Source organism: Semicossyphus pulcher, unplaced genomic scaffold (assembly GCF_022749685.1).
Source record: "Semicossyphus pulcher isolate SPU_LCO1_2020_fin unplaced genomic scaffold, fSemPul1.0.p SCAF_21, whole genome shotgun sequence".
NCBI classification, from domain to species: domain Eukaryota; kingdom Metazoa; phylum Chordata; class Actinopteri; order Labriformes; family Labridae; genus Semicossyphus; species Semicossyphus pulcher.
In genome coordinates this window covers 12,513,129-12,532,098 of record NW_027211695.1, presented here as the reverse complement: position 1 = coordinate 12,532,098, position 18,970 = coordinate 12,513,129, and the positions used below count along the sequence as shown (strand labels likewise).

The window sequence follows — 18,970 nt, the reverse complement described above, 5'->3', positions numbered from 1 at the left end:
CAAATGTTAACCTGAAGATGGCGCTAGATGGTAAGTCAGAGGATCACCAAAGTCACTTTAATTCATCCAGAAGGGAACATGAATGTTTGTACAAAATTTTAAGGCCAAGGACAGTTGTTGATATATTTCAGTCTGAACAAAAGTGGTGGACATAGCTTGGATGCTAGCATGGCTAAACATTAGTCAGTTTTCTCACCACAATGCTTGTTAATTAATCAGCTGAGAGGGCGCCATGAGGATGAAGTGACAGTTCATTATCACCCTGTTTTACATGTTTTGAGAGAGGATTTGTGCCAAACTTCCCTCCCTCCTTTCATTCTTGATAACAGCAGGTTTATCTCTCATCTGAGGTCATTAACAGCTTCTTAACAACGTTGAGCTTAATTATTTTAAACCAAGTTTAGGTTCCTAAAATTCCACATTTTGATGATTTTTCAGGGCACAAGGTTTCTGGAGGACAGTGATGATATTTCTAATATTTGTGTTGTATATTGATAATGTATTTGTGTTTACATAACTACATGGGGCTCCTAAGAGTCCAAACTGTCTTAATTTAAAGTTGCACTATATGTAGTTTTGCTGAGACAAAAAAAAGAGATTCATTTGAATTATTTAAGTTTTTTATACTCTTCACAAAACCAGTTAAAACAGGAGCCACACCGTTTCTCTGCAGCTTCAGTTATTTTATCCAGTACGACCAACTGCTGCCAGCAGGTCCGATGTCAACTGCTGCTCGTGTGGGCGGGGCCAACAGCTGACAGAGATTAATTAGTTATTATATTAAAATGAGTGAAGTGTCATGGAGGGAAAAATTCTGTACACAATTTAATAATTCATGCTAATGGATTTAATATATTACACGTGTTGCCTCCTCCTCTCCTCTAGAGGGCAGCAGAGACAGAAGAGGTACCCGGTTGTTTGGCCTTTGTAAAAGTACCAATAACATAAAAAAATTTATAATATAATGACTGAAGTATTGACAGCAAAATATGTTAAACTGAGGGCAAAATTATTGAATCGTGCAATACGTTTTTTTCGCCTTCATGATGTCACAGTGATGTCATAGTGTACTGGAGTACACCTATACATCACAGCTGCAAGATGAGATGTAAAACCACGAGAGGTCAGCAAAGACAATATTTTCAGGGGGTGTTAAGTGACTCTTTGAAGGTTGGAATTTTTACCTCTGCTGCACATTCAGCTTGAAAAGATGAAGAAAACAACTTAAAGTGGAGCTAAGATAGAAGCTAGCTGGCTAACATGCTTGGAATTCTAGGCTGAATCCAAAAGGCAACTGGACTTGGTTGTAGTTCTTGAAGGAGTTTGTGACTGATGTCATGGTGCCTACATCCACTTCATTCAGTCTTAGTATCCTACAATAAATAGACTAAACTGCCAACTTCTGATCTTGCAAGCTAAGGTTCAGGTAGCTAATGAGCTTCCTTGCTAGCTAACTGAAGTCCCTCAAAAAGTTTGTAAAATCAGAATATAAATTTCACATTATAACAAATAACAGTTTATAAAATCACTTTTATATCTGTTTCTTTAATTTCATGTTGGTTTATTTGTAAATATTCATGAGGTTTAATCAAGCTGCAACCTCTGGGGCTAAAAAGCTAAGCAGCTAACACTCTAATTCACTAAACTTTAATATCTTGGGTATCCAGCCTCTCGTCTGGATCCAAAAAAACAAGATGTCAACGACTAAAATGCTTTAAAACAGCTAGCTTATGTTAAGTTAAAGCTAGGGAGCTTTCTTGCTAGCTGACTTAAGTCGCAGGAAGAGGGTGAGTATAGGCAGCTTTTTAAAAAACAGAATACAATTTTGTTTTATTAACTCGTTTATTAATTAATAATAAAGTTGCACAGAGTCGTAGCTGAACTCATGTGCGGCAGAGGTAATTCCCCCAAACCACACAGAGCTGCTGTCTTACAAAAACCTGCACACGTGTCATTTTAATATGAAATGTACTTCAGTCGATGGTGCTAGAGAACTGATTTCTGCCTGCACGTTTCATTTTTAAAGTTTATTTTAACCACAAAAAGACACAAAGAAGCATGAAATACTAAAACCTCCCCTCTTTGATCATCTCAGATTGTCTCTCTCTGATTTTATTTGCTGATTTTTTTTCTCTCTGCTGTATCCTGTTACTGTTTGCTGCTACGATGATCAATAAAGTTTAATTTCATCTGACTCACACCTCGTTTTTACTCACGTGCAGGAAGAGAGCAGGAAGATCATGTTACGGTGCAAGAGTGGGTGCTTAAGAAATCTAACCTGTGCACTGGTGCAGATTATTACTCACTGTTCATAGTAGTAGCAGTACCACCTACTAGAAGTACTCCTATAAAATACTACAGAGTCATAAACTGACTGTGAGTGTTCGACTTGGACAGAAAAATTAGAATTAAAGCAGCGTTTAAGAGAGAAATCAGGGATGAAGGTCACACACCAAACGAGTGGGAGGATAAGTGTCAATCGCCATGGGTCCTGTCCCCTCCTCGAGGGTTGCCTTGGTTACCTGGCATGTTGTAGGTCTCCATAGCGGCAAGCAGGAGGCCCAGTCATTGGCCGGGAGCAGCGCCTGGCTTGGCGAATCAGCAGGCAGCATGAAGGCAAAGGGAAGGGCAAAAAAACCCATATGCACACAAAAGGTCATTATTAGATTTTGGTAGATGGAATTAGAGGGGAGGAGAGGGGGGAGGAAGGGAGTGGAGGAAGGAAGAGGAGGCGGTAAAGGAAGAGAGTGAGGAGGTAGGAGTCAAAGGAGAGGTCAAAAGGATGAAAAAGAAAGACAGGACGTGTAAAAAAGGACGAGACGATCACTGCAGTTGTCTCAGTCAAAAGGTCAAAGGGCAAGGCCTGAGGGAGAAGAAGAGATGCCGTTACATGTGACATGTTCCAACAGAAAGTACGAGGACAGATGACAGATGTCGTGTTTATATTGAATGTTTAAGCTAAAAAAAAAAACATTTTAATAGATGTAAATAAATATGTACCAAGTACAGAATAAAAACATTATTTTATGCTTAAAAGAAATACTCTTATGCTTTATGCTCAGAGTTCGTAGTTCAAATCGAAGCAACAGCACGCAACAGGTTAGCCTAGCCTAGCATAAATACTGGAAACGGGGGGAAACGGCTAGCCTCACATTGAAAAGACTAAAAACCACCTATAAAACCCCAAAGTAGGTTTGTGTAATGATTAAAATAATATTAACACATAATAGATTAAAGAGTAGGTTTTTTTTTTATATTTAAGCAGAGGCATGCTAGCTTTTTCTACCCGTTCCCAGTCTTTTTGCTAAACTAAGCTGAGTAGCTTCTGGTTGTAGCTAAATAATAAGCGTAAAGACATAAAGGTAGCTATGTAATAATAAATATAAACTTTATACTTTAATGTTATATATTCATGTGTAAATAGTGCTTTAACGTTCATATTACCTTTGCTAGCTTGGCTAAAAGTTGATTTCTACTACAACAGCTCAACAGTTACCGGTATGGCGCCTTCTGCTGGTGGAGTTCTCACATGTGAATCTAGTGAGTCAGTATATCCTCTTTTAGGTTTCTATTCAGCATGCCAGTTCTTGATAACAGGTTTATTTGGAATGAACAGAGGTCAAAGTGTGTGAGAACAGAGGACAGGCTGACTTGAGATCAGTAATCACACACATGCTCACAATGTTAGCCAACACCCGATCCCTATGTGCCTCTTAGCACTCTGCAGGACTGAAAATCAATACTGCTGCCTGTGACAGGACGAGATGGAGGAACCACAGAAGGCCGGAAGAGAGAGAGAAAGAAAGGGAGGGATGAGAGGAGGAGGAGGAGGAGGAGGAAGAGGTCAGCTGAGCCACAGAAGGATAAAGAAAAGGAAGGAAGCACCATAAAAGGACTGATGAAACTAAAAAGAGTAAAAGTGGTAGCAGGTTGAGATCATAAATTGGTATTTGAATATCTTTACCCTAGCAGCATGTGTTTTAAAGCAAAAAAAGCTTTATTTTTATTAGAATCTTTATTTTTCAAGAAAGCCTCTAAGGAATAGTTGGGAGATAAGGAAAAAAATAATTTCAGTACATAAATATTTTTAGGATTCACTAATAACGATTTCTGCTTTTTAATGAATGTCCACTTCCGGTCTTCCTTATTTTGTGCAGCTTCATGCAGCCCACAGTGGGCGGAGTCCTGCAGTGTCCTGTGATGTTTCCACACTGATTTGTCCCTCTGATCCACCACGTGGAGTTTGGGATTCCGCGGGATTTTTCCTGCATGTGACAGTCCTGCACCACATATCAAACACACCGGATTAAACATATTGAAAAAGCTGTTTTTGTTATTCAATATGCATTACTTCTATAACGCATTCTTTAATAAAGGACTCCTGTGTTAGTCTACTTTGAATTGGAAAAGGCTTTTATTTTGATAGTAAACGCGGGGGATATTGTACAACACTGTGACAGTGAGGGTTTTATTTTGGAAAACGTTACAAGACGTTTTCCATTTGTATTTAAAAAAAAATCGACCTGGCATTACGATCTTTAGGAAATTATTTGTAAATTAAAGGCTCTTATTAATATTATTAATAATTATTAATGATTGTATTTTATTTTCGTATGATTCCGCATTCAAGCTAGACTTTTACTTTGGTAGAAAAACAGGAAATACACTGACGCGTTATATCAATTTTGATACCGTAGAAGAAGAGGGGGCGTGTTGCTAGGTGTTAGCAATTATCTGCTAACTGCGAGCTAAAGTTGAGTGCGGTACTTTCACTTTCTGACAGTCAGGGATACCCTCCCTGTGATGAGCAGGGCTTCTTGGGAAACGAAACTAGAAACCGCCTTTGTTGTCTTTGACACTCGTTGGATCGTCAATGTAAATATATAACTCGCTTCCGTGTCCTTATTGACAACTTTTAGCCGGTGGCGTATAAAAGATTCAACTGCTAGCCCTCATACCTTCAAACACGCAGTTAGTTTACCAGCTAGCTTTAGCGGCTAGTCCCCGCTAGCATGGACAGCATGCAAAGTAATGAGGAGAGGGGGGCAGAGAAACAAATGGATGAATACCTGAAGTCAATCGGGTTTCATCGGAAGAAGATCGCCAAAGACGGCTCGTGCTTGTTTCGAGCTGTCGCCGAGCAGGTAAAGTTATAATACAACTGCAACTGGGCTAGCGTTAAGTTTCAAACTGTTAGCTAGCTGAGCATAGCTTTAAAGCTGGGCTTGGTCTGTTTGTTGTGAGTTAGCAAGTGTCTAATGTTAGCCGAATTAAAGGTAGCTTACATGACAGGGTTATAAGGATAGTTTTAAAGCTAATCAGTTAACATTTATAAACTTTAAACGCTCAAACACTCAAATTTGTAACTTTTGAAATTGAATTCTTAATGTAAAAATGGATAAAGCTCAGACAGCGAGTCTGAGTTAATAATACAAGTATTATAAACTTAATAAACAAGTCGTGGACATTATACACGTTCAAATCTTTAACAGTCTGATATATACTGTTGTTGTAATAATTGACCATTGACCCCGTTCAGGTGCTGCATTGCCAAAGTCTTCATACAAAAGTTAGAGCCAAGTGTGTGGAGTTCCTGAAGCAGAACAGAGAGAGCTACGAGGCGGTATGTACAGTAAAAAGGCCCAAATCAGCATCTTTAATGCTTTTCTTCTAATGTATGTATAAAGTAGATAATATTTTACTTTAGTTTGTAGTGAGATATATTTATAATTTCTCCCAAATAACATAAGCACACACAGCTTTGTCACAAATCCCCTCATTTAGATGGCACTAAAACATAATAGATGGTCAGATCAGAGAGATGTGTACAAATCCTCAAGGACTGGGATGATGCGGTTGACAGTAGGTTTGCTATTGTGTTTGTGTTGGAGCAAGAAATGAAAGTAAAAGCTGTTATGATGCGGATATAATCATGCCAACTCGCCTCACGCTACAGTAGAGATTTCCTCCTTCATTTCTGCTTTGTTAAAGTAAAACCAGGAGCATCGTTACAGCGCTGCAGCAAAATTGCAATGTAAAAAAAAAGGCTTCAGTCTGGGTTGTTTGTACTCAATAGTGTGTCCTTTGTTGCAGTTTATTGAAGGAGACTTTGAGGAGTACCTGTTCAAGCTTCAGGACCCACAGGTACCACAGAATTTATCACTCACTCCCCTCTATTAGTTTACATATCTTAAGTTTGTTCTGTGATTTATTGCAGATAGTTCACTCAGTTTGATAGCACTCATTATTGATACATAGATAAGTACTGTGATGTTTATTTTTCAGCAATGGGTGGGAGAGGTGGAGATCAGCGCGCTGGCTGTCATGTACAAGTAAGAGTCGTCCAAGCTCTACAAACATTAAAGAAACTGTGATTCTGTTTTGTAGTTTGACCTGTTGCCACATGACATTTAATGTTTGGGGTCTAAATGAATTTTAGGCACAATCCCTACAGAGATAGACCATGTTGTTAAAGAGGACAGACGATACATTGCTCTCTTCAAACACACCAGACTCCATTTAGAAACACAGTGATTTTAGCGCACAGGACACAGGAGCTGCTGCTCTACTGCTGCCTCGATCTGTTTGCGTTCACGTTTTAAACATAACGCACATTTGTAGAGGAAGATGTGGATCTACTTTTACAGTTTGAGTCAGATGTTGATGAGTCATCTTTCCCACATGTTTCCTCTCTCTCTCTATCTGTGTCTCTGTTTGTGTTTGTGTAGGAGGGATTTTCAGATCTTCCAGGATCCCGGTAAACCAGCCGTCAACATCACAGACAACAACTTCAAGGACAAGGTGACACTGAACATATCCAGTCTGAATCTTTAAACAAGTTCAGCACAGCGTCTCCTTTTTTTAACCTTTTTATCTCTTTATTTTTGGTCCCCGGCTTTTGATCTTTTCATTCACTTTCATGTTGTTTAAACCTTTTTATTCTTCAATTCTAAACTTCTCAGAAACTACCTCAAATGTCAGAGTCACTTCTGGAGAAAATGTTTTAGATGTTGCAGCTACATATCAGCTGCACGTATACAATCTTACACTATTAAGTGCAACACACCTGCAATCAAGTCCTGCAGTTAATAATTATTGATACATTTGATAAATATTTTCTCAATTAAGAATAAAAATAGTGTAAAAATCTACGTGACTCATTTATCTCGTTATCTTGAGATAACAACGGTGGCTTTCCTGGAATAACGAGTAATTTCAGTTTTCTTGACACCTTGATATTTTTCTAGTTATCTCAGGGATCTCTCTGGTTTTGGTGTAAGGCGGAACAAGTGTGTCTTTTTCTCCTTAAAACAAGAAACAAACGATCACTTAATTGTCCAAATTGTTGGAGATAAATTATCTGCAGATGGGTTTAGCTTTTTTGTTGTAAATGTTTCGTAGTTCTTTTTGAGGCGTAGAATTATTGTTAATGATGTTTGTTTTTGTCTCTCAGGTTCGGTTGTGTTTCCTGAACGGGAATCACTACGACTCCGTGTATCCCATCAGCCACATAAAGAACACCGCTCTCTGCCAGTGTGAGTGTTTGGACCCGTGTTTCTAATGACTTTATACCAGCACTAAACAATTAATTGTACTTTAAGTTTTAATTGTAGGTAGTTTTTAAGGTTTTTAATACATATATATTTCCTTTTTTTTGTATATGGTGAGATTCAGAACTAATTTCTGACAAAACACTGAGTCATATCCAATCGTACAGAACATTTACAGCCTAATTAATGAGATGGAGAAACAGGAGGAAAATCTAAAGAATTTACAGTTTTATAAACATAATTCTTACATGAAATAACCATAAAAAACAGTTTTGTTCTGGTTAAAATGTTACAATTGTTTTTCAATCTGTCGTGAACCTCTACAAGGATTATTTAAAGATAAAATAAATGTTTTATTTCACTCTTCAAACTTCTGTAGCTTCCTCTTTCATATCTGCCTTCAGCAGTATCAATTATAAGAACTACTTTCTGTTGTATAAAGATTGATTAACTTTTTTTGTTTTTACTCCATGTATTAAAAAGCAGTTTTTACAGAATTTACACATTTCTATGTTGTATTATTTTCATACATGTGTCTCTCTCAGCCGTCCTCTACGAGCTGCTGTACGACGACGTGTTCAAAGTTGACCGGAACTCACTGAGCGTGTGCCAGAGACAAGGGCGACCCTTTGACCTCCTGATCGACGACAACATGGCCGCCTGCGCCAGCAGCGACGAGTCCGACACTGGCGAGCCGCTGTGGTACGAAGCCTGTCGATGATTATTTAATTTACTACATATAATTAAAAGAGAATTAAAGACGTCATGAGGGGTGGTTAAAGGTTTGAATTGAGCTGTTAGTTTCTGTAACACGTTTATAATGAACGTCCACACAAAGATACATTTTTGATAATTAGATGATCACTGTTAATTTATTGTTAGTATTTTTAATTTGTCATTTTTATTTAATTATGTTGTCATTTATTTTCCTGCTCAACTCAGTACATTTACTTATTTGCACACATTTAATTTCCGTTCATATTTATTCATTTCTGCGTTTCTTCAGTTTTTCTTATTTTCTTACTGAAGTATTTTAATTTTTAATGTGTTTTTTATTTCTTTTCAGTTAGAGAAAACTATAAACTACTTATAATCTCATGATGTGTGTTTTTATTTTATTCAGGGTAGAAAATGGTACGAGCACGACGGCTCCCAGACACAGCAACAGGGTAACACACACACACACACAGACACAGAATCAAACTATGATACACACATGCAGACTTACATTTAATTATTAACGCAATATTTTTGTGTGTGTGTGTGTGTGTGTGTGTGTGTGTGTGTGTGTGTGTGTGTGTTTCAGGGTCGTGGGCGTGGCCGGCTCCTGTCAGAGAGGGTGAGGCGTTCACTGAACCCGACTCTGCTCAGGAACATCGAGTACGACGTCTGGCACAAAACCAAGAGAGGTGAAGGATTTATCAAAGCAACAGATTTAGAACAAAGTGCAGAGAGATGTTGTGTTCAGTAAAAACATGATTTATTAATATTTTCTTATCAAGATTCTTTATTGTTTTTTTTCCTCTCAGCTCAGCAGAAGATGGATTATTGTATCGCTGCAGGGATGCAGTTCTCTGCAGGAGACCGCTGCCAGGTGTGTGATGTGTTCAGGGGCCTCTGTTAAACACTGCTTCCGTAAGTGCATTGTCCACAATATATATCAGTGTGTGTATGTGTGTAACTTGTAGGTTCGTCTTGAGGGGCGGAGCTGCAAAGCGACCGTCAAAGAGGTTCCTCCTGACAACGGCCCAGTGACAGTTTATATAGAGGAGCTGGGCAGGAGGTAGGTCACGCATACGCACACACCTTAAGATTATGACAAATACATTCAAGTTAGCAGGAGGACTCTTACAGGTATGTGTTTGTGCGTGTGTGTACAGGCAGGTCCCTCTGTGGAGTCTACGTCCTCCCTGTGATGAGAACAGCTGGAGTACCGTGGTGAACCGAGACAAGAGGCTCAGCAACGGACATGGAGGTAGTGCGCACACACACTGTCTCTCTCACGCGCACACACACACACACACACACACACACACACACACACACACACACACTCTGTCTCTTTCACGCGCACACACACACACACACACACACACACACACTCACACACACTCACACATTAACTCTAATAGTAAACTGTCTTATTGTCCGTCTCCCCCCTCAGAGTGGGAGGAGAGGGGTAAGGGAAGAGGCAGGGGGAAGCACGTCCCAGCATCCTCCTCTCTTCCCCCAGCTGCAGCAGCGGGCCCCAGTGGGCGCGTGCAGAAGCAGCACTCTTGGCCCCCACAGGCCACCGTAGAGGAGCCGGGAGGAGCCAAATCCAACAGGTCTGTGTGTGGAGACTTGAAATATTCCTCCTTCCTTCTCCTTTAAAGAGACACACTAATACAGTTTTTAATATGTGATATAATATAGGAAGTCGGTGAGCTCGGCGGAGTCGGCGTTCGGCCTGACGAAGGATCAGCGTTTGGCCAAAGAGGAGGAGGAGAGGAACGTGGCGTTGGTGGAGATCCAGATGAGAGATGAGCACAGCTTCCCCGCACTCGGGGTCAGTGAACAGACACTGATGATGTCACAAACACTGTCAAACAATTAAAAATATACTGTAATTAATTTAATATTTAAGGTTAATTTTTAACTGTGGTATCAGTAGGTTTATATTTCTTCATCTTAAAGTAGGACATAGTAATGTTTTCATGTGTTTCCGTCATGTTTAAGAAGCTGTTGTAGACGCTTGTGCTGTTTACCCACCCCCTATGAGATTAGGAGTACTGTACTGTCAGACGTCACCGGGGGTGTAATCTCTATTTACATCTTCTACATAGAAATGTAGAATATGTAGGCAGGGACGTGGATTTCCAGGAAGGCAAGCGTTCTGTTTGAACTACGCTTATAGTCCGAGTAATATTGACCAATTACGTCTCAGCAGGCTGCGGCGTATGCAAGAAAAACAGTACGTGAGGAGGGCAAAAGCAGGCGGAATGTAATCTGCCCTCATGACATCCGGCTCCAATCAGCGTGATCTGACGATGATGTAGCTTCTTAATTATCTCTATAAACAGACATCTGCATGCTAACAGCTAACAATCTGTTCTTGATCTAAAATGTAACTTGAGATGAATTCCCTTGACGCCGTGTCACGAAAGCCGTTCAGTGTTCCGATTGCCCCACTTCCTCTAATGCATCAGATTGATTCGACCTGCGTTCAACAAACAAGCATTTTAAAAGTCCTTCTCCTCTTGAGGACCTGACAAAGCTTGAATTTTTACTTCTTACAAATCTGCATCATGATGGTGAAGTTTGGGAAGAGGTAAGACCCGTTAATAACAAGTAAATCACAAGAGAACAGTTTCTCTTTCTGTAACAATGCAGCACCGTTCACCCTAGTCCTCAGAGGCTAAATCGTCTTAGACTATAGCCGATGGGATCCGAGAGGGCGGGGGGTTCTACCCACCCGGTCCTGAAGTGTCGAGGGAGAATGCATACTCACCAGGGAGAGATCATGGCCCTTCTCTGGAAAACAGTCATTATTTCAGAGTTTATTCACCACTCAGAGAAGAGAAGTATCTGTGTTGTGGACACTCATGTGTGTTTGCCTATTTCCTTCTACGGTATTGGTGGTGATTCCCGAGTAATTTCCCAAGAGAAGGAGAAGAAGCCGAGACTAGTGCTGGAGCTCTGATATTTATCCTCTGAGCAGAGGGTGCAGGTGTTACATTGGGTGTTAGCACCCACCAGCAATCCCTTCTGCATGTGTGTCAGAGATGTGTGTGCATGTGTAAACTGTCCCAGGTGAACTACTTGTCCTTTAGTGAACCCAAAGTTCATCACAGATGTTGGTGCAAGGTTGTTTGCCCTCTTTGTGAGGCCTCTCAGCTCGGTGGCCTTGAAGGGTGCTGAGACAATTGTTCAGTGTGCCTGTCGCATAGACGCACGTATCCTCCTTTTCTCCTCCCCTCACAAAAGTGTCTTTAGAGTCTATCAGGAGTCGGTGATGTACAGGTCCATTGAAAGTTCCCAGACTTTAGAATAATAGTGGAAAAATCTAATTATAAATGAAACTAAGGTGTGTGTGATTGTGTGTTCTCAGGCTCAGGCCGGGAGTCAGGGTGATGGAGGGAAGAAGAAGGGAGGAGAGAAGAGACGATCACAGAGAAACAAGACGGTAAGTCTGTTCCTGACAGCTCACAGTCAGTTTGCAGCCATCTTAAAATGAACCATCAGAGTTAATTATGACTAAACAGACTATAGCGGGAGTCCCGACACATGCTGGGAAAGTCCCATCAGGAGAAACCAGGACAAACGTTTGTACTTCTTCTGTCCTTTTACAGAAGAGTCCAGTCGAAGACGTCAGAGCTCCGTCTCCCTCTGCTGGGGACAGACCCAAATCCTCCACCCCTCCTCTTACTGCACCTACTCCTCCACCCACCGTCCCCTCCTCGAAACCTCCCGCTGCTCTGTCTGCAAACTCTGACTCCTCTCCTGCCGGCCTGAGCTCTGACAAAGCTTCAATGCCCAAAACAAACATGGCTGCCGCCTCCACTGCTGCTCCTTCTTCAGACCCGACTGTTAAACCAAGCACTTCTCCTCCTCTTCTTCCTCTTCCTCCTGCTGCTGCTCCGAGCTCCAGACCCTCTGTGACTGGAGGAGCTCTCCCCTCCTCCGCCACTCTCTTCTCCTTCATCACCCCGGTCCTCCCCGCTGCACACTCACCCCCAACTCCCCTCTCCTCATCCTCTCCTCCCCCCTCCTCTACGTCCTCTCTTCCTCCTAAATCCTCCCCCACACCTCCTCCGTGTTCCTCAGTACCGCCTCCCACCTTCATCGCTCCCATCGCTCCCTCTCCCACCGCTGCACAGGGCTTCCTCCATCCCTCCTCTCTCTCCTGCTCCTCCCCTCCTGTGTCCTCTCTCCCCCACTCCCCCAGTCCTCCCTCTGTCCCCTCCTCTTCCTCTCTTGTCCTACAGGCGGCTCCAGTCCTCGAGGTTCCTCCTGTTTCAGCACAAAGTAAGAAATCTTTTTAATATTGACTGTGTTCAATTGTCTTCTTTTGTTTGAAAGCTGACAGAGATGAGACAGATGAAATCAGGAGGAAGAGAAATGGGGAATTGTTTGCAACAAAGGTTCAACAGCTTATGTGCGATTGCATTTCCCTGCATTTGTTATGAGCGTCGGCTGTGCACGTCCTCTAAAGTTAACACTACGCGGTCACAAGATGCAGTCTGCACATGAACAATAGGGGCAGTGTAGAGGCAGAGGGGATGTGACGGGGTCAACACAGCAGCAGGCAGAAAGTTCTGAAGACAAGCTGATAGACCAAGTCCACAATTATCCACATCTGTATGATGTGTCATTGCCGCTGCACAGAGACAAACATGCCTGTCAAACAGCTGAGGACAGATAAGTTCTGTTTTAGAAGTTGTCGTGGAAACCTGCAAAACTAAATGGAAACAAGTCCGGGACCGTTACATCCGTGCACGGAGGAACAAGTTGGAGAGACGGAGCGGGGACGGTACAGACGGTGTGTTCTGTCCACCGGACACACAGAAGCTGTTTCTGCTGTGATCTCAGAATGAACATCACAGTAACCTCCTCGAGTGTCTCCATGTCTGTCGTTTACATCCGGCACATACAGTATTTGCATACAGCCTGAGCTCTCTGGTGTGCGCTCTAGAGGTATCCTCCAGTAACAAGTGTAGTGCATAGACGTGAACAATTACGTTCATGACGCAGACGGTTGTGTACGCGAACGTACGATTAAAAAGCAAAACTATCTCCAGTCTTCAGGCTACAGGAAAAACAGTGTGTAGTCTGAGATTTTTTTTATAATTGGACATCAAATCACAATTTTCCGGTCAAACAAAATAAAAATATCTATAGCACACTTAGGGTGTGTCCAACCTTGCTGGTTAATCCGCGCAAAAGGGTTGCATGTAGCCTTTTCCTTCACTTTAAGCCCTTTAAGCCTTCCTCTGGTTTATTTTGATCTAAGTACCTGTTTTGGCGAGTTAGACACATTTCTGCTGAGGTTCTTGTCTTGTGCAAAGTGGAAGCACCAGAGCAGATTGTCAACAGAACCGGGCATCATGTTTACGGCAAAAGCAGTGATACCAATTACACCGGATATTTAAGACGGCAACGACGCACAATATCTGCAGAGGTCTGCTGTGTTTACACCGATTCAGACTTTATTTTTCCTGCAACCTGAAGCCTTTTTGTCTGCAGTCGGAAACCGATAATTACGTCTAAATATGTCCTGAAAAGGATATAGAATGTCACCTTAACTTGCTATGACAGGTTGGGGTTCGGCTGTTGTTGGACATGTCTCTAGACGGAGTCACAGCAGGATTTGAATGCACAATGATCGTCTGATCTGACAGCGATTAGAGGATACCGGCATCAAACGTTTGAAAGATTCTGTCGAGTTAGTTTGCTGATAATGATTTCCATCCTTCTTCAGGTTCTTTGCCAAACACTGGAGGCTCTCTGCCTGCAGCTCAGACCTTCCAGAGTCAGAGCCAGAGACAGATCCCTGCGTCCCAGCCCCAACCTCAGGTCCCAATAATCCAGACTCAGATCCAGGACCAGCCCTCTTTGCCCCAAAACCAGACCCTGATGCCCCCGACTCAGACCCAGTGCTGTCTCCCTCACCTGCAGCACCAGCCTCAGTCCAGCACTAAAGTGACCCAGATCCCTCCCCCAGTCCTTCACACCTCCCTCCCCCAGAACCAGCCCTCTGTCTTCCACCTCCAGCCCCAGTCTCAGCCCCAGTACCTCCCACAGTCCCAGTCTGAGGTCCACTCCTCTTACCCCCTCCCCTCCCAGGCTTCAGTTCCCATCTCTCAGCATCCTGTCTCCCTTCCCAACCCTCACATTCAGCCTCCTCACCCCTCCCAGGTCCCTCACCCCTCCCTTTCTCTCTCCACCTCCACAACCCACCCCCAAACCCAAACTCAAACAGAGGCCCCCCTCCCTCACGCCCAGCCTCACTCAGAGTCCTCAGCTCATCCTCCCCCTCTGCAGTCACACCCTCCTCACCCGTCTCATCATCCTCAGCCGCTGTCAGCACACCCTCCTCCTCACCCGCAGTCCATCCCCGGAGCCGTTCCTCTGCAGCAGCTGTCCCAGCTCTACCAGGACCCGCTGTACCCCGGGTTCCCTCAGGGGGAGAAGGGGGAGGTCGCTCCGACTCCCCTCATGTCCTCCAGCAGATCAGGAGACGACCTGCCGCAAGGTGAGCGAGACCGAAGAATTAAAGCAGTAAATATTTAAAGAACTGGTTATTTTGGAAAATAAAATGAGAATTGTTTCCCAGAACTCAAAGTGATGCCTTCAGGTGTCTTTTCATGTCCGTTAACAGTATAAAAACCCTGAAATATAAATATTTATCTTACAACATGAACATCAGGAGACAAATAACAGCAAAAAACGCCTGAAATTAGAAAATTAAGCTTCCTTTTTTTAAGCATTTAGAGACAAATCTGCTTGACGCTGTGTCATGAAAGTCCCTCAGCGTTTAGATTTCCTGACTTCCCTGAATGCATCAGGCTCTGCCCTCCGTTCAACAAACTTATCATGTTAAAGTAGTTTTCTTCTCCTCTTGAGGACAGACCTGACAAAGCTTCATGTTGACTTGTTACTAATCTGCATCATGATGTTGTTATTTCAGCAAACTTAAGAGCCGTTAATCAAAGTCGATCACAAGAAAATCTGTTTGTTTTTCGGCTTCATACCGCTGAAGTAAGCCAGAGTGCAGCCTCTGTGTAACTTACCGTTTACAGTGAAACTCAGACTCAGCACAAACAGATGAACGGGCTTTCCTCCGGGGAGATGGAATGAACCAAGAGATGACAGCGTTTTTTTTGCAGACAAATCTGGAGGGGAGAATTTCACTTCACTTTGATCTGAACACACGGTCGCTTCTCAAACTGCTAACTGGACTGTAACAATGCAGCACACGGGAATGGAAGTCTGGGCTGGAAGATGTTTAGTGCTAAACGCTAGTTAAACATGTTTACCGTTGTCCCCAGAAGCTATATCGTCGTCAGACTGCAGCCAATGGCTTCTGAGATTGTAAAAAATCTTAACAGTTTTCCAAAATATAGCGTTGGGTTACTCAAGTGTATTAATGTTTTCTAATACCTCTAAGTATGTGTTTAAAAACGCAACAAAATGTTGACTGAAATGGACAAAAAGCTGCGACCTAAAGCTATCACGTCAGTATTTGTTTAAATGTGGCTTCTCCAAAGCAATATGAAGGTTCTTACTATCAACATAAGTTTATATTTGATTAAAATTTTGTGTTTAATTTGTCTTCTGCAGACGTCAACATCTTGAGGTTTTTCTTCAACTTGGGTGTCAAGGTAAGAAAAATGATTTGACTGTAACTCAACCTCCACCAATAATCAAATATTAAGATTTATACCTCTTCTTGTGTCTTTAAGCGAAGTCTGAAATATCAAGCTTTTTATTGATCCCAAAATCAGAAACTGACATGTACCCGCCCTCTGTCTCTTTTCCCCAGGCCTACTCCATGCACATGTTGCCCCCTTATATCTACCTCTTCCCCCTTCAGCAAGCCCACACCATGAACCCCAAAATCCCCTCCCGCTCTCCCTCCCCTATCCCCCACTACCCTCCCCCCAACCCCCCACCCAGGCACCAGGAGCCATACACTCACCCCCAGTACCCTCCGGCTTCAGCATCAATGCCACCTCAATACGAGCACCAAGCCCCACCCTCCGAGCCCCCCCATCCCACTGACCCCTCCTTCAACCAGGCTGGATACCCCATTACCCAGCACCAACCCCATAGGATGCCGCAGCAATGGCAACAGCCCCAAATGCCCCAACCCAGGAACCCCAGTTTTCCAGTTGTGTATCCCTCTCCTAGTCCACCATATCCAGTCCCCCCACCCATTTCTCAGGGCTACCACCCAAGTCAAAGCCCAGGGCAGCCGCTGTACCATTCAAGTTTACCTTACCCCTCTTGCTCAATGGGGTATCAGTCTTCTTCCACACCTGAGGAGCTCCAGCTGAGCCAGGGGGTGATGGAGCAGCATCAGCCCCCAAATGGCAACACTATGCCTGGACAAAGACCCGTCCAAGTCCCTGGTCTTTTGGGGAGTGCTCCTGCAGCTAACATGGCTAATGCTAACAGCTTAACAGTTGTGGTTCCTGGCTTTGGTACGTAGACAGTTTTCATTTTACAACAGCAAAAAAAATTGTGGGTAATGAAGGCCTTAAATTTCAATCTGTTACTGATTTTGGCCACCAGAGGGGGACATTTTACAGTGATTACAGCTTTTAATAGGAAGTTTTTCTTTCCCATCAGTCCACAAGAAGGAGCACAGAGGGAGTTTGACAAGAGCCGTGCTGCTGGGGGAGCCGTCTTTCAACAACAATCAAATGGTAAGAACCACACACACACACACACACACACACACACAGAATTTGTTTTGCTGCGGAACAATTGTAACAGAACTAGAATAAAAATAAGTAAAAGACTTAAAAATAGGCAATAGGCAAGAGTAAAAATATAAAAAACAATACGTATAATACAAAATATGAACAACAGGTGTGATTAAAAACTGTACAGATGTGCAGGATATTGGTGATATATCGGTTACTGTGGTATATTAGTAGTATTGGTGGTGTTAGAGTTGCACATTAAGAGTTTTAGATGTTACAGTGGTATATTAACAGTAGTTAGTTGCTAATGTTTGGTAATAGTTGGTATATTACCAGTAATTGCTGTGGTATATTAACAATAGTTGTAGTGGTATATTAACAATAGTTACATGGTATACAACAATAGTTGTAGTGGTATATTATCAATAGTTGTAGTGGTATATTAACAATAGTAGTAGTGGTATATTAACAATAGTAGTAGTGGTATATTAACAACAGTTGCAGTGGTATATAAACAATAGTTGCACTGGTATATTAACAATAGTTGCACTGGTATATTCACAGAAGTTTCTGTGATATATGAATATTAGTTACAGTCATATATTAGTAATAGTTGTAGTGGTGTATTAACAATAGTTGTAGTAAATTATCAATAGTTGTAGTGGTATATTAACAATAGTAACATGGTATACAACAATAGTTATAGTGGTATATTATCAATAGTTGTAGTGGTATATTATCAATAGTTGTAGTGGTATATTAACAATAGATGCAGTCGTATATTATCAATAGTTGCGGTGGTATATTAACAATAGTTGCTGTATTATATTAACAATAGTTACATGGTATAGTGACAGTCGTTGCAGTGGTATATTCACAGAAGTTTCTGGGATATATGAATATTAGTTACAGTGGAATATTAATAATGTTTGCAGTGGTAACAATAGTTGCAGTGGTATATTACCAATAACTTTTGTGGTATATTTTATATAGTTGCAGTAGTATATTAATGATGGTTGCTGTGTTGTTTTTACATTCAGCAGTTGCTGTTGTTTCAGTGGTATAATTTCCAAAATAGTTGCTGTAGTATATTAATCTTGCAGTGGTATATTACCAGTAGTTTCATACATTGTCAGTATTTATTGTTATGTTAAATACATCCTGTCTGTCTCTCAGCTGGTTTCAACAGGCGATGTCCCTGTCTCCATGACAACCATGAAGCCCACCAGCACCACCTGCTCTCCAGCACTTTATGATATCTCCGAGACAACCGCCTCCAGTAACAGCAACCCCTCTCATGGTCACCGGGTCTACCAAAGTCTACTTAATCGCACGTACGTCCCACTGGGGGCGCCAGAGCACAGCCAGGTGGATTACGCTCTTACGTCTGTTGGCTGCAGCACAGAGGACAACTGTGAAGAACAGATGGGATTCAAACCGGCAACCGTGAACTACAGAGGGCAAAGGAGGTGCCAGAGAAGAGGGGGGAGGGGGAGAGGGAGGGGGAGCCATGATCCTGAGAGGGGGGTGAACAGGAGGAGAGATGAAAGGGGCGCAGGGTCTGGGTCTGGCTATGTCCAGTTTAACTCTTCCCACAGGGGGAGGGGCCGGGAGTGAGGATACTAGCTCTCAGCCAATGAGAGGAGAGGACACAGGAAGGTGTTTTTTTTGTTGTTTGTCTGTTTCCCTGGAGGCTTGTTTGGTTTCTACTTTATTCTCAGTCGGACATTTCCTGCTTCTTTTCAACGCCAATTTTTCTTTTTATTGTCCAATCAGTTTTTGACAACATCCTGCGATCTGATTGGTGGATCGAATTGTTTCCACATACAGAAATAGATACCAGAAATGATCAATCGTGTTTTTTAAGTGTCGAGATTCTTCACGTCGTATCCAAAAAGTGAACACTTCAGATTTTCTTCACCATCTCACTATTAGCTTGTTAGCGTAGCGTGTTAGCAAGTGCAAGTTTACATGTCATTTTACCATTTTTCAGCAGTTACAAATGAATGT

At 42.3% G+C, this 18,970-nt stretch overlaps 1 protein-coding gene across 1 annotated transcript; it reads left to right on the top strand.

The window, feature by feature from the left end:
• The first annotated feature begins 4,842 nt into the window (after positions 1 to 4,842).
• otud4 (OTU deubiquitinase 4) lies at positions 4,843 to 18,577 on the top strand. The gene is made up of 21 exons (XM_069672749.1): positions 4,843 to 5,144; positions 5,540 to 5,623; positions 6,094 to 6,144; positions 6,286 to 6,332; positions 6,729 to 6,801; positions 7,454 to 7,535; positions 8,096 to 8,252; positions 8,674 to 8,719; positions 8,857 to 8,959; positions 9,080 to 9,144; positions 9,239 to 9,333; positions 9,431 to 9,525; positions 9,715 to 9,877; positions 9,966 to 10,098; positions 11,641 to 11,715; positions 11,882 to 12,557; positions 14,011 to 14,784; positions 15,873 to 15,913; positions 16,075 to 16,735; positions 16,884 to 16,960; positions 18,137 to 18,577. The coding sequence occupies exons 1-21, from the start codon at positions 5,013 to 5,015 to the stop codon at positions 18,575 to 18,577; spliced, it is 4,071 nt and encodes a 1,356-aa protein (XP_069528850.1). The 5' UTR covers positions 4,843 to 5,012.
• Positions 18,578 to 18,970: the final 393 nt, after the last annotated feature.